Raw genomic sequence first — 14132 nt, 5'->3', positions numbered from 1 at the left:
ATCCCTAAATGGAAGCACTGCAGTGGAGAAAAGGGGACCTTCAGAAGAGCCCACCTAAGGCTCAAATAATACAGGACATTGCAGTAAAACTCATCACAACATTACATGTTTGAAAAGAAAGTCCTGGGACCTCTCTTGTTTGGCATCTACTTCTCTGACGTACAGGCCAACACTAAGGGACTCTGGCTAACAAAGTTTGCAGATGACTGCAAACTGGGATCCATTATTGAATCCCCAAATGATGTGGATACTCTACAAAAGGGCCTTACAGAAACAGATGTTTGGTGCCAGAGCCATGGGCTCAAGCTCAATGCCAAGAAATGTATAGTTATCCCCTTTGGGAAAAAACATGTACCCGTGAATTACCACATAGGTGGCAGTACACTAAACACCGCAAGTGTGATCAGAGACCTAGGGACACAGGTGGATAGTGGTCTCACCTTTAATAACCACATTGCCACAACAGTCAGGAAATCCTTCTATGTGGCACACCTCATCACTAAGGGCTTTTCATCCAGAAAAAAGGAGGTCATTGTTTCACTGTACTCATCCCTCATTAGACCCATTATAGAATACAGTACCCCATTTGGTATGTACCTCTCAAGACATCTGCAACAACTGGAAAGGCTGCAGAAATACCTCACTAAAAGAATCACAGGCCTAAAGCAGATGCCCTATGCTGACCGCCTTAAAAAACTCCAGCTATACTCTGTCGCATATCATCTACTCCGAGGTGATCTCTGCTTAACAAAGAAGGCCATGTCAAACACAGAGCTGTTGGACATACTACACTTAAAGAAATCCCAATCTCTCAGAGCCACACTCTCCAGGGATCTAAACCTTGTCATCACGGTAAACAAAACATGCTGGAGGGATAGGTTGCAGACCCAGAGACTCCCCAGACTCTGGAATAGACTGCCTTTACATGTCAAGCAGAGCACCTCTTTGGCCCTCTTCAAAAGGAACCTTGATGATTGAATTGGAGAAAGAAAATTCACCCCGGGGATCACATCAGTCACCCTGCTAGACAGGGGTCCAGGAAAGTAAATAGTGTGGGAAGAAATAACCAGGGAATTGTTACGTCTAGGCTTGTATAGGCCCTAGGGCTGATAGCCTAGTACCAACCTATGAACCTATGAAATTTCCTCTGATGACTTTTAGTAAAAACTAAATGAAAACCCCAGCCAAGCTAGAACTTCAGTGAGTGACCTTTCAAACCTCTTATTTCAGAGGCACATGGGATATATGCAAATGACCCTTATGAACATGATGTGTTTCATCTATATGGTGATTCTGAATGCCCATGACTTATTTCTTTTTAAGTCGTTTTGAAATATGCATATCCACAGCTAGTGGGGCTTGGCTTTATTGGCCTGAAATTGTCCATTGAAACGACTTAAAATAAATAAGTCATAGGCATTCAGAATCACCATATAGCTGAAACACCTGCTGTTCATAAGGGTAATTTGCATATATCCCATGTGCCTCTGATGTAAGAGGTTTGAGAGGTCACTTAGTGGAACTTCTAGCTTGGCTGGAGTTTTCATTTAGTTTTTACTAATTGTTTTTTCTGTGTGACCTTTTCAATCTTGTTTTAGTTTGTTAACTGGGATATTTTGCAGTTACCTTAATGGTAATGGACATCAGCTGGGCATAACAGTCCTGTGTTTTTCTAATTAGTTACATGTGCTGCTTAGGGCATAACAAGGTTAAAATTTGCATTTCCACAGCTAGTGGGGTTTGTCTTTATTGGCCTGAAATTGTTCATTGAAATGATTTAAAAAGAAATAAGTCATTAGAATTTGGAGAATTCCATATAGCTGAAACACCTGATGTTCATAAGGGTCATTTGTATATATTCTGCATGCCTTTCATATAAAAGGTTTGACAGGTCACTCAGTGGAAGTTCTAGCTTGGATGGAGTTTTCATTTAGTTTTTACTAATTGCTTTTTTCTGTGTGACCTTTTCAGTCTTTGTTTTAGTCTCTGATAACTCTTAGGAAAGCCAAAGCAAAACCTATGAAACTTCTCTTTGGAATGTAAACTTCAGTCTCTCAGTCACTCACTTGTTAAAGGGAAGAAGTTTGAAAGTCAGATTACCAACTTCATCTGCATTACTGGTGCCAGAAAATCATTACAAAGTGAAGGAATCACGGTTTAAGGAAGGTGGAAAACCAGACTTGTCAGAAACAGTGCATTTGCGAGAATGAGTCTATGAGAACTGTAACAGTCAAGAGTTGCTGAGAGAGGATCCTAAAGTCCATTTTCCAAGAAAAACTATTGTATACCAAGAAGTGCCCGAAAGGGATGATAATATGTCCAGAATGAATACATCCATTAAGTATTCTAGCTTTAGAAGCTATACAGATAGTTCAAGAGTTAAAATGATGCTAAAGACTTAAAATTGCATTAGAACAAGTGCAAAAGTGCAATATATGACATATAAAGCTCATGACATACATACTACAGAGTTACGGTTAACTTAAAGTGATCAGTATAATAGATAAAGCCCCACAAAGTCCAATAACCATCCAACGGATTACCAACAGGTTACCAACGAAATAAAATTTTATTAGCAAAGACAGACTGGCAATAACAGACTAAGCACACAAACGCTTTCGCCAACAATCCGGCTTCATCAGAGTCATTTGTTGAAGCACACCAAATGCTTTTTAAACAGTAACATTTTCCACCATTGGTTAAGCATGATACCACCCACCAAACCTTAATTACACCTTAATTAAATATGGTGAATATGATGACATTGTAATAAAACCCATACTTAAACACACTTAAAAAAATTAAAAAACAGTTACTCCCTTTCCTTAATAAATGTACATTAATAAATAATTCCATACATTATTAACTTCTTACTATATTTATGTTAATCTATTATGTATTATATTTAACAAATATTTAAAAATACATTAAAAGATTAAAACCTCCTATAATGTTACTTCAACATTCTTACCAAAATGTATATGTGTCATTTGATTTCTAATATACAAAATAAATAAAATTATCAAAATACATCATTAATAAATATCAAGAATATTAAAAATACATCAAATTTGCTGGGATCTGAGTTTTAACATAGGTTTCAGGGAAATATGGTCATTTAGGCCGGGAGGCCTACAGGCATCTAATCTAATCTGCCATTCTGCCTCCAATGCCCCTACTTTGTTTACTACATCACCCCCTTCCCCACAATCCAAGACACGACCAATAACAAAAAATACAAATTTGCTGAATTCTATACATCTCGTGCTGTGTAAATAAAGTGCATTGTGCATATCTTTCTTTTTAATAGACCTCATATGTTCAGCTACCCTATCACGTAGCCTCCTTATAGTCTTACCTACATAGTAAGCGTCACAGGAGGTACAAGTAGCCAAGTAAACCAAATTCTTTGTGCAACAATTACATTGTCCAGGGCATGGAATTGTATATTTATACCCACTAACACAGACATATGTGCTCTCATTAACAAATCTGCACCATGTGCAAAAGCCACATTTCTTCATGATAGACTTAAAATTATTCTTACTTTTCTTTTCCAAAATGCCCTTCAAATTCTCTCCCCTACTATATACAACTACTGGCATTGAACCCATAATCTTTTTAATCTCTTCACTCAAAGATAGGTTCCAAACTTCTTTCACAATTTCAATTATTTCAGGCGTCCTTTGATTATATTTTAGCACTAAACGTACTTCACCTCTCATTCCTATTGTATCGGCCTGCTGTTCCTTAACCAGTGTTACCCCTGTAAGTAAAATTGGGGCATACTTACCACCCCTTTCTTTGAGCACATCTCTTCTTATACTAAGCAACAACTTTAAAGGGTACCCACGATCCAGGAACATACCAATAAGTTTAAATAATTCCTCTCTGAACACTACCTCATCACTGACCAACCTCGATGTTCTCACCATTTGCCCTTTAATCAATCCCTTCCGCTGATGGAAGGGATGACAACTGGTAAAATGCAACAAAGAATTCAAATAGTTCTCCTTTCTATAGATGTTACTTGTAAAACCCCCCTCAGTTTTGCAAATTGACAAATCCAAGTAGTTGATCCCATCCTTCTGCCAGTGGAATGTGAATTTCAAAAAATTTGTTGTTTTCCCCAAAAATTCAATAAACTCATTAGCTGATTCTTCATCCCCTTTCCATAGAATCAGTATGTCATCTAAAAATCTATTGTACATAAGTATGTTTTCAAAATACCTATTAGATGCAAAAATATGTTCTCTTTCCCACGTCAGCAAAACTGCATTTGCAAAAACTGGGGCACATTTAGCACCCATTGCAACACCTAAAACTTGTTGAAATATCTCACCTTCAAAAGAAATAAAATTATTCTTCAAAACCACCTCCATCAATTCCAACAAAAAATTGGCCTTAGATCCTTCAGTCAAACCACTTTCTACCATAGCTTCATAGAACATGTCCAATCCTACCTGATGTGGGATGACTGAGAAAAGGTTTACAACATCAATTGTAAGAAAACCAAAATCACAATTAACCTTCTCTAATTTCTTAAACCTTTCAAGACAGTGCCATGAGTCCCTGATAACGTGCTCAACTGCGTTTACCACTGGTTTGACTGAAATATCAATAAATGCTGCTAGGGTTTCTGTCTTTGATCCCTTAGCTGACACTATAGGTCTAAACTGCAACCTATCTGTTCCTTTGTGCACCTTTGGGATTCCAAACAGAGTCGGGATTTTTGGAAATTTTACAGTTAAAAAATCATATTCAACCTCATTTATGTTACCCTGGAACAATGCATCATATAAAAACACATCAATTTTAGAATATGCTCTGTTGACTTCACTCCTTGAAACAGTCGCATATGTTTCATCCCTGTTCAGTAGTGCAGATATTTCAGAAATATAGTCAATTTTTGTCATTATTACCATCCCTCCTCCTTTGTCCGGTTTCATGAACCTAAATTGCCAGATTTTTTAAGGGAATCTAACAGCTCCCTCTCCTGAGCTGAGAGATTATCCTGCCACACATAAACACCATTTAGCTTCTTCCTTATCTGAGATTCCACTAGTCTTTCAAAGCCCATTACTTCCGGGTGAAAAGGGGGAATAAATGTACTTTTCCTTTTTAAAACACTTGTACCATTGGAAGCATCCATAATAACATGCTCTGCACCTCTTCCCTCAGTTGCAAAAAACATTTTTAGATGCATTTGTCTAGTAAACAATTTCAATTCCATTAAAGTCTTAGCTATATCCAAATTAAACATTGGTACAAACTTAACCCCTTTTGAAAATACATCAAAATGCACATCACTTATAGTTAAGTCAGTGTAGTTGTAGATACAATAACCTTTTTTCTTTAACAACTGGTGGTTTGCACCTTTTATAACTACTATTCCACTATTATCACTATCTGGCTGGGATATACTACCTACGTCTATAGCTTTTACACTCAGCTTCTCAACCGTCACAATAGGATATGAACAAGTGTCATTCACATTGTTAATATTAAAACAATCCATCATAATTCCGTTTTCATCCTCCATGTTTACAAAACTAACATCAGTACAAAAACAATCATCCTTACTCAGATCAAAATCATTTTCATTAAAGTTTGTTGTTCCAGCAAAAAAATTGTTACAAAAATTCAATACCTCCCTCTCCTGTTGACTCTCCCACCCCGGTTGTAGTTCCTCTGCATCTCATAACAATTTTTTTGCTGGAACAACAAACTTTAATGAAAATGATTTTGATCTGAGTAAGGATGATTATTTTATTACTGAAAAGGAAACATGAAGAAAAAATTAGAATGTTTTTTAAATTAAACAGGGGTTTTTAAAAAAAAATTTTTTTAAAACACCAGAAAAAAAAAGGGGTTTTTTATAAAAATGAAAAAAAAAAGGTTTTAAATTTTCAATGTTTTAAATAAAAATGGAAATTTTTTACAAAATTTTGAAAAATTTTTGGGGGGAAAATGATTAATTTTAATTTTTAAAAGGAAAAAAATTGGGGAAACCCAAAGGGGAATTAAAAGCATTCCCTGCTTTGTGAATTTTGGGGGGGAAAAGTAAAATGTTTTTTTTGAAATTTTGTGAAAGCTTTTTTTTAAGGAAAAATTTTAGAGGGTTTTAAATGTTACTTTTTTTACTTTATAAAAGGGGAAAAACGGTTTGGTTAAATTGTAAGGATCAAATTTGATTTTGTAAAACCCAAAAAGTTAAGGGCAATAGAAAATTGAAAAGAAAAAGTGTCTAGGGTTTAAACCTTTTTATATGTCAACATGGTTTAAAAGAAATTATTTTAAAGGTTTTTAAAATTTAAAAATTTTGGGAATTTTTTAAGGGTTAAATTTTAAAACATGGGGAAAAAGACATTTTTTCTTGAAAAATAAATGGTAATACATTTTTGGGAAAAAGGGTTTTTGAATTTTTTCTTTGGGTAAAAATTTGAAATTAAACTTTTTAGGGAAAATTTTTGGGTTTATTAAGACAAAATTTTGGAAAAAAAACCAGGATGAAAACTTTGGTTTATGAAATTTAAAAAAAAAATTTTGTTCACACTGGCAGAAAAATTTGTTTTCATCAGGAATTTTAAAAGGGAAAGTTTTAACCTTTATTAGGGGGTTTTTGAGGGAAAAAACATTTTTTGGAAAAAAAAAATTTTTTTAAAATGTTAAGGAATTTTTAAAAATTTTTGGGTATAAAAATTTTCCGGCGGATTATTTTAGTTCGGGGTTCCCAATTAAGGAGAAAATTTTTTAAAAAAAACAAGTTTTTTTTAATATGTTAAAATTTTGAAATCTGAAAAAAAAAAAAAAGGGGAAAGATAAACGGGGGAAAAAAAGTTTAAAATTTTTAAATAGCAAATTTTAAAATTCTTTTTAAAATTTTATATTTTTAAAATTTTTTATTTTATTAAAAACAAAAATCATTTAATTTTTTTAAGGGAATCTTTTTAAAATTTAAATTTTGTTTTAAAAATAAGAAAAAATTAGAAGAGTTATTAAAAAGATTTTTGCATTTAAAGGATAAATTTTTTTTTTTGTTTTGTTTTCAAGATTCCCTTTTGGTTTTTTTTATGACTAAAAGTGGAAAAATTCTTTTAAAAATTTTTTTTACTGCTCATTTTCATTGGGCCCGCTTTTTAATAAAATTTTGGTTTAACTTGTGGTTAAAATTTTTTTAACTTTTGCCCTTGTGGGTGTCTGTTTCATTGATCAGACTTGATGTTTTTCATGTAAATATATGATTGCATAAATGGGTTCATTTTTTTAGTTTATAATTGTTTTCTGTACCTTTTATACTTATCTCTTTGGAATGTAAACTTCAGTCTCTCAGTCACTCACTTGTTAAAGGGAAGAAGTTTGAAAGTCAGATTACCAACTTCATCTGCATTACTGGTGCCAGAAAATCATTACAAAGTGAAGGAATCACGGTTTAAGGAAGGTGGAAAACCAGACTTGTCAGAAACAGTGCATTTACGAGAATGAGTCTATGAGAACTGTAACAGTCAAGAGTTGCTGAGAGAGGATCCTAAAGTCCATTTTCCAAGAAAAACTATTGTATACCAAGAAGTGCCCGAAAGGGATGATAATATGTCCAGAATGAATACATCCATTAAGTATTCTAGCTTTAGAAGCTATACAGATAGTTCAAGAGTTAAAATGATGCTAAAGACTTAAAATTTCATTTGAACAAGCTCATGACATACATACTACAGAGTTACGGTTAACTTAAAGTGATCAGTATAATACAATGCATGTTATTTCATGTAATATATATGATATGAAAACATAAAGGTGCACGTATTTGTGTAATATATATGTACTTGTGTGTTTGTGCGTTATAAGTAGAAGAAAGAATTTGTAGCATAGAGCTGTGATTAACAGCAGTGGATTTCATGTCATATAGTACACAAGATACTTTTTTGGTGGTGTCATGCTGACTAAAAACTGCTAGAAGTTCATTCCCTGTGACAGCTTTGTTTACTGACCATGCACCAGTGGGTCAGGTATGTCATTTTCAGACCATCTGGCCACGCCATATATTTTACTGCAGCTGTGCCATATCCTTTTTATAGGCAGGCTAAGTGTGCATGCTCTTCTTTGTAATAATGGGAATAATTTTGCAATGCTGTGTGGTTGGTGTAACAAATACCAGTAGCATGCTTTTATCAGCTACTTCTGTAAAAGGTGCTCAGTTGTTTTTTATACATTGATACAGGATTCCTTGCTGTATGTTAAGGTGGAACTTATACCTGCATTGACGTATAATCAGATTTAATATTATTCCTCACATGATTTTTTGTTATCTTCCAGGGTGAAAAAGGAGAAACTGGATCTAGAGGAGAAAAGGTAAGTCTTCTGTTTCTACCCAGTGAAAATTCAGCACACGCTTGATCATTGTACATGTGGGTTTCCTGATGGTAGCAGTTATTGTTTTGTGAAAATACATCAGAAAAAAGGGATCTTCTTTGTGGTACTCTCAGTTAAGGGATCCTTACTCCTTTAGCACTTTCTTATACCAGATGGTCTCAAGGCTCTCAAATGACAAGGCATGGTACCATTTTTGTAATTCTGTCTCATGGAACCAAGAACAGAACCAGTTATTTAATCATCTGGCACATTTCTTGCTTTTTATAATATTTTCCAATTGATTGCTTCATTTCATTACCCGCACTGCAGAAAAAAATTGTCTGTCCCATTCATTAAACCATATATAAGTGGCCAGAAGATTGCAGAACAGAAAAGTATGCAGTTTGACTTTGCTATCAGAACAGACAAGCACTCAGTTTGCCTTTGCTGCCTTTGGTGGGAATGTTGTTATTTGTTTGTGTCTTTCGGCTTTTCCCGGTTAGGGGTCGCCACATCGGAACTCCGGTCCGCTAATGATTGGCAGTAGATTTTTACGTACTGGCTTGCCGGGCCTAACGCACAACCTTCAACGAAGGAACGCCCATTCACGCATGTTGCTACACAGAAGACACTCTAACTGAGAATCGAACGGGCAACGTCTAACTGTGAGGCGACAACGCTACCGCAGCACCACCACCACCATAAATGTGAATTCATGTTCACATTCTTTACTAGGCTATAAGGGATTCCCTTGAAAAGACACAGAAAACATAGAGGTGTCACTCCCTTCATTCTTTTTTTCTGAAAGGAAAAACAAATATCAGTGGAGATCTCCTTCTACTAGAGAAAGTGCATCAAAGAAATAAAATGGTAGGCTTATCTCTCTTAGGTAAAGGACTTACTTCGCTTCTTCTTCAGATTCTTGGCAATCATATGTCTCTTTGTTCATGGCAGGGCCAGCTAGGCAGTAGTAAAAAAATCCAAAACCTGGAAAGGTTGAGGTAAAATGCAGCGTTTATTCCAAACAGAAAAAGAATTACAAAGCTTTCGGGATCCACCTTTGATCAGTTTGTAAAAAAAAAAAAAGAGATCAAATGCCTTCATTTAAATAATAAATTCAAACCATAAGACTAATCACATGACACAGTTGTATTAAGCACTTCAGTTTAAAGACATATATATAGGTGAAATGTTACTAAAAGTCAGTATAGCCATAAAATACATAAAACACTTAACTAAGACCCATCCACACAAGATGTTATTTCAAAGTTAAACTGTCTTCTTTTTAAAATAGATTTAATGCTTACTGCTGTATTTAAACCTGAAAAACAATTAGCTATTAAAAGTGTGATCCATGAGTATTCACATACTTCTAACTCATTGTTAAGATGCCCCCCTTTTTTCTTCTGTCTGATGTCAATTACTAAGTTAAATGTATGTGTTCTTCCTTTCTGCCTCATATGCTTACCCAACGCATTAGTTGCAACCTCTCTACGTATTTCAGATTTGTGTTCAATAATTCTGTCCTTCAATCTTCTTGTGCATTTGTCTGTGTAGAATGAGTGACACACCTTACAGCATGCCATATACACAATGGCAGCGGTATTGCAAGTTGCAGAATACCTGAAAGTATATTTCTTCTTAGTGTTAGGATGTATAAATTCACAACTTGTATTTATATCACCACAGTATACGCAACTATAACAAGGAAATGTACCCTGTTTTCTACTTATATTCAAGTTTTTTATTATTTTTAGAGTCCTTGTAGCATAATCTTTGTTTGAAATTCGGACAGGTAAGATATGAGAACATGGGGGCCTCTCCAAATATTCTGATTATCTCAGGCATATTTTTAAGAATACCCCAAATGTTTCTAATAATGTTCTTAACCCTCTGATCTATGATTATATGTCGTGACATAGCATATATCATTATTTTTAATGGAATTATGACCAGAACATGGATGAGGCCAGCTTTAAATTGGAACTGGACAGAATGACCACAGACTTTAAACGCTGTGGTTATAATAACTCATTGTTAAGATGTACAGCAGATGAAGTTATTATGGAAAGAACAGGTAACGCGAGATCCCACTTTTCTAGTAATACTAGCTATGATAATTCTGGTCATAATTCCATTAAAAATAATAATATATGCTATGTCATGACATATAATCGTAGATCAGAGAGTGTTAAGAACATTATTAAAAACAATTGCAGTATTATTAAAAATATGCCTGAGATAATCAGAATAGTTGGAGAGGCCCCCATGTTCTCATATTGTACCTGTCCAAATTTGAAGCAAAGATTATGCTATAAGAACTTCAAAAATAATATTAAATACAAAGTTGAATATAAGTAGGAACAGGGTACATTTCCTTGTTATACTTGCATATGCTGGGATGATATAAATACAAGTTGTGAATTTATACATCCTAACACTAAGAAGAAGTATACTTTCAGGTGTTTTGCAACTTGTAATACCACTACCATTGTGTATATGGCATGCTGTAGCGTGTGTCAAGCATTCTACATAGGAAAATGCACAAGAAGGTTGAAGGACAGAATTATTGAACACAAATCTGAAATACGTAGAGCGGTAGCAACTAATGCTTTGGGTAAGCATATGAGGGAGAAAGGAAGTACACATACATTTAATATTAGAGTGATTGAATCAGACAGAAGAAAAAGGGGGGGGTCTTAACAATGAGTTAGAAGTATGTGAATACTCATGGATCACACTTTTAGAAGCTGATTGTTTTCCAGGTTTAAATACAACAGTAAGCATTAAACCTATTTTAAAAAGAAGACAGTTAACTTTGAAATAACATATTGTGTGGACGGATCTTAGTTACATCCATTTTATGGCTATACTGACATTTAGTAACATTTTACCTGTATATATGTCTTTAAACTGAAGTGCTTATTACAACTGTGTCATGTGATTAGTCTTATGGTTTGAATTTATTATTTAAAAGAAGGCGTTTGATCCCTTTTTTACACACTGATGAATGGTTGATCCTGAAAGCTTTATGATTCTTTTCCTGTTTGGAATAAACACTGCATTTTACCTTAACATTTCCAGGTTGTGGATTTTTTTGCTACTGTTTTACAGTTTGTATCATGCCTGGTTTACCTACGTGCTGTTCTTGTTTCTTTAAGGCCAGCTAGGCCCCAGGATTGTTACCTCCTTGAATGAGGAGATGTTTTTCAGCTCTCCTGCCTCCATTATGCTTGTAGGAGATGATTTGTCAAAGTTCTTTCAGCATTCCACTGGTGGCTTGCTGTTCATGATGCTTGAAAAGGTTATTATAATCTCTGGTTTTTGCTCCTGACTTTTTCACTGGTGAGAGGTTTGTCTTTAGAGTCTGATTCTTCTGTAGTTCCAAGATGATGAGCCCTGTTTCTAGTAAGGTCAGAGCACTCTCGTTTTCTATTTCTAGATTGCCTTAAACCCCTACAGATGATTTAATAGATAAGTAGGCCCTGACCAAACAGGCAGCGTCCCTTTCTATTGTAGTATCATCCACTGAGGAAGAATAAATGAAATAAGTCTAGTGGAAGGTGAAGTAGAGACAGTGGGGGGATTCATTCCTGGAATTCACATTTCACCTCTAATTTATCCTGCTCTGTGGGTTTTAACAATTCAGCCTAATGGCAATACCACCCTTTATTATTTTCCACAGAGACAGGGTTTCATGACCAACCCTACTTTTATGCCAAAGGTGGTATCTAGGGTTTCTCTAAATCAAGCCATTCATCTGCCTGCTTTCTTCCCAATCCTGAGAATAAGAGGGAAAGACTTTGCATACCTTGGACATTCACAGACAACCCTGGACAGAACCAAGGCCAGTAGGAAGTCTGAACAACTTTTGTAGCTTACCTGCAGTCAAGGAAAAGCAATTTCAAAACAGACTATTTCTAAATGGATTGGACATTGCATCAGATTCTGTTATTCCTTTCATGGAAAGACTGTTCCAGCCAATGTCAGACCACATTCCACCAGAGCTACAGCCACCTCTACAGCATTTTTAAGAGGGTGCCTACCAAGGACATTCTAGAAGCTGCTACATGGAGCTCCGTGCACATTCTCCAAACACTACAATCTCCCTCTATATTCCAGATCCAGAGCAGGCTTTGCTTGCAGTCCTGCAGGGTTTGATTGCCATACCATCTCTTTCCTAGAGCATACCTCCTCCCCAGCTAAGCTATGGTATTCTACCCACATGTTATGACCGCAGTTGCATTCTTGAAGGACACAGTACAGTTTTGTACCTACCATAAATGTAGATGTCCGATAGACATGCAACTGCAGTCGGATTTTCCTCCCTCCATACCCCTCTATGCCTAGGGTCCACTCCTATCCCTGTTACTCTTAGCTGGGGATATCTGTTATGGTGTATTTGTTTTATTGTTCATTTATTTGTTTGGAATCCTGTTTTGTCTTCCAATTTGATTACAGCCTTCCTTGGAGGGCACCTGGCATCTGGGGCAAGAAACACCGAAGAAAATGGCGTCGGCTGATGCTTATATACTCCAGAAATGCGACATCAGCTGACGTCGGACCCAGACTTTGGAAGGCTGCCTGAGGCAGGACAACCCACATGTTATGACTGCAGTTGCATGTCTATCGGACATCTACATTTATGGTAGGTACAAAACTGTACTTTTTCTAAAGTGTGCTTTAACCTACTACCTAGTCTTGGGTCAAACTATCCTTTAGGTAGTAAACTGATTTAGTCCTCTTCTCACATATAAGGAATTATACTGCATCACTGCTGCAAGGGCTGGGATTAATGATTTAGGACATATACCAAAAGCTCACAACAACTCTACAATGAGGATAGTCAGGGATCCTTCGGTTCACAACCATTCCATGAAAACAATGAACTGGCAGGCTCTGATTATTTGGGACTAGTAGGATAGAAGAACTAAACTTTAAATATTCTTTTTTTAATTCATTGGAGAGGGAAATTCATCTGTAGCGTTTATTGCCTACACTTCAACAAACCATGCTTCAACAAGCAGTCAAATATGATGTGTTTGCAGACTCAGAGACATTAAAAAGTAGTTTGTTTCAATAAACTGTAAGATTATTTTGTAAGTCTGAATGTGAGAGAGTGACTGAGTAAATGTATGTGTGTGTGTCTGTGTGTGTGTGTGTGTGTGTGTGTGTGTGTGTGTGTGTGTGTGTGTGTGTGTGTGTGTGTGTGTGTATGCATATGTGTTTGCTGCTGCTTGTGTATATGTTTTGTTAGTAGACACATAGCGGCCTTGGGATAAAAGGCATTTGTGATATTTGTTTAGTACTTGTCCGACTGTTTATTAGCAGTTGTCAAGCTTCATAGCTAGCAAACGTATTATTCCTGGTATATTGTTTGTAATGAATCACCCTCACCCCAAAAAGTAAAAATAGTTAATTTCTTTAGAATTAGAAATTAAAAACACAACAGACAGATTTTGCAAACTATTAAGAATCCATCACAGCATTTAAACCTATCTTGAAACCATTTGGTTCACTTGAAATTGTGCTACAGTCAGAAAATCCAGAATTATGTCATTGATGTAATTTGTGAGAACGTAATCCATATATAGTATATGGAGCGCTATGATTGCACTCCAATATTGACAAAAAAAGCAAATTAGTTAAGCAATTCAGTAGCAAGAGACCCAATTTTAACTGTAAAACACTGCCCTTCTAGGCATTGTTAAGATCGGATCTCACACTACCCACTAACAAATGACGATGTCAGAATGCAAACCACAGTGGCAGAACTCAAAATA

At 35.6% G+C, this 14132-nt stretch overlaps 1 protein-coding gene across 3 annotated transcripts in view; it reads left to right on the top strand.

Annotated features, from left to right (window-relative positions):
• Window positions 1-14132, top strand: part of LOC122807296 (collagen alpha-1(VII) chain-like) — a gene marked incomplete at its 5' end in the record, with an annotated part of 1562855 nt that overhangs the window by 672803 nt on the left and 875920 nt on the right. For all 3 annotated transcript variants that reach the window (XM_044078425.1, XM_044078422.1, XM_044078423.1), the window contains 1 exon segment: window positions 8314-8349. In XM_044078425.1, the coding sequence (XP_043934360.1) occupies window positions 8314-8349 (36 nt within the window).

Source organism: Protopterus annectens, chromosome 7.part0, assembly GCF_019279795.1.
Source record: "Protopterus annectens isolate FY-2018-M chromosome 7.part0, PAN1.0, whole genome shotgun sequence".
Lineage (NCBI taxonomy): Eukaryota > Metazoa > Chordata > Ceratodontiformes > Protopteridae > Protopterus > Protopterus annectens.
Note: the sequence above shows the minus strand (reverse complement) of the source record. Positions and strands in the feature narration are given on the sequence as shown.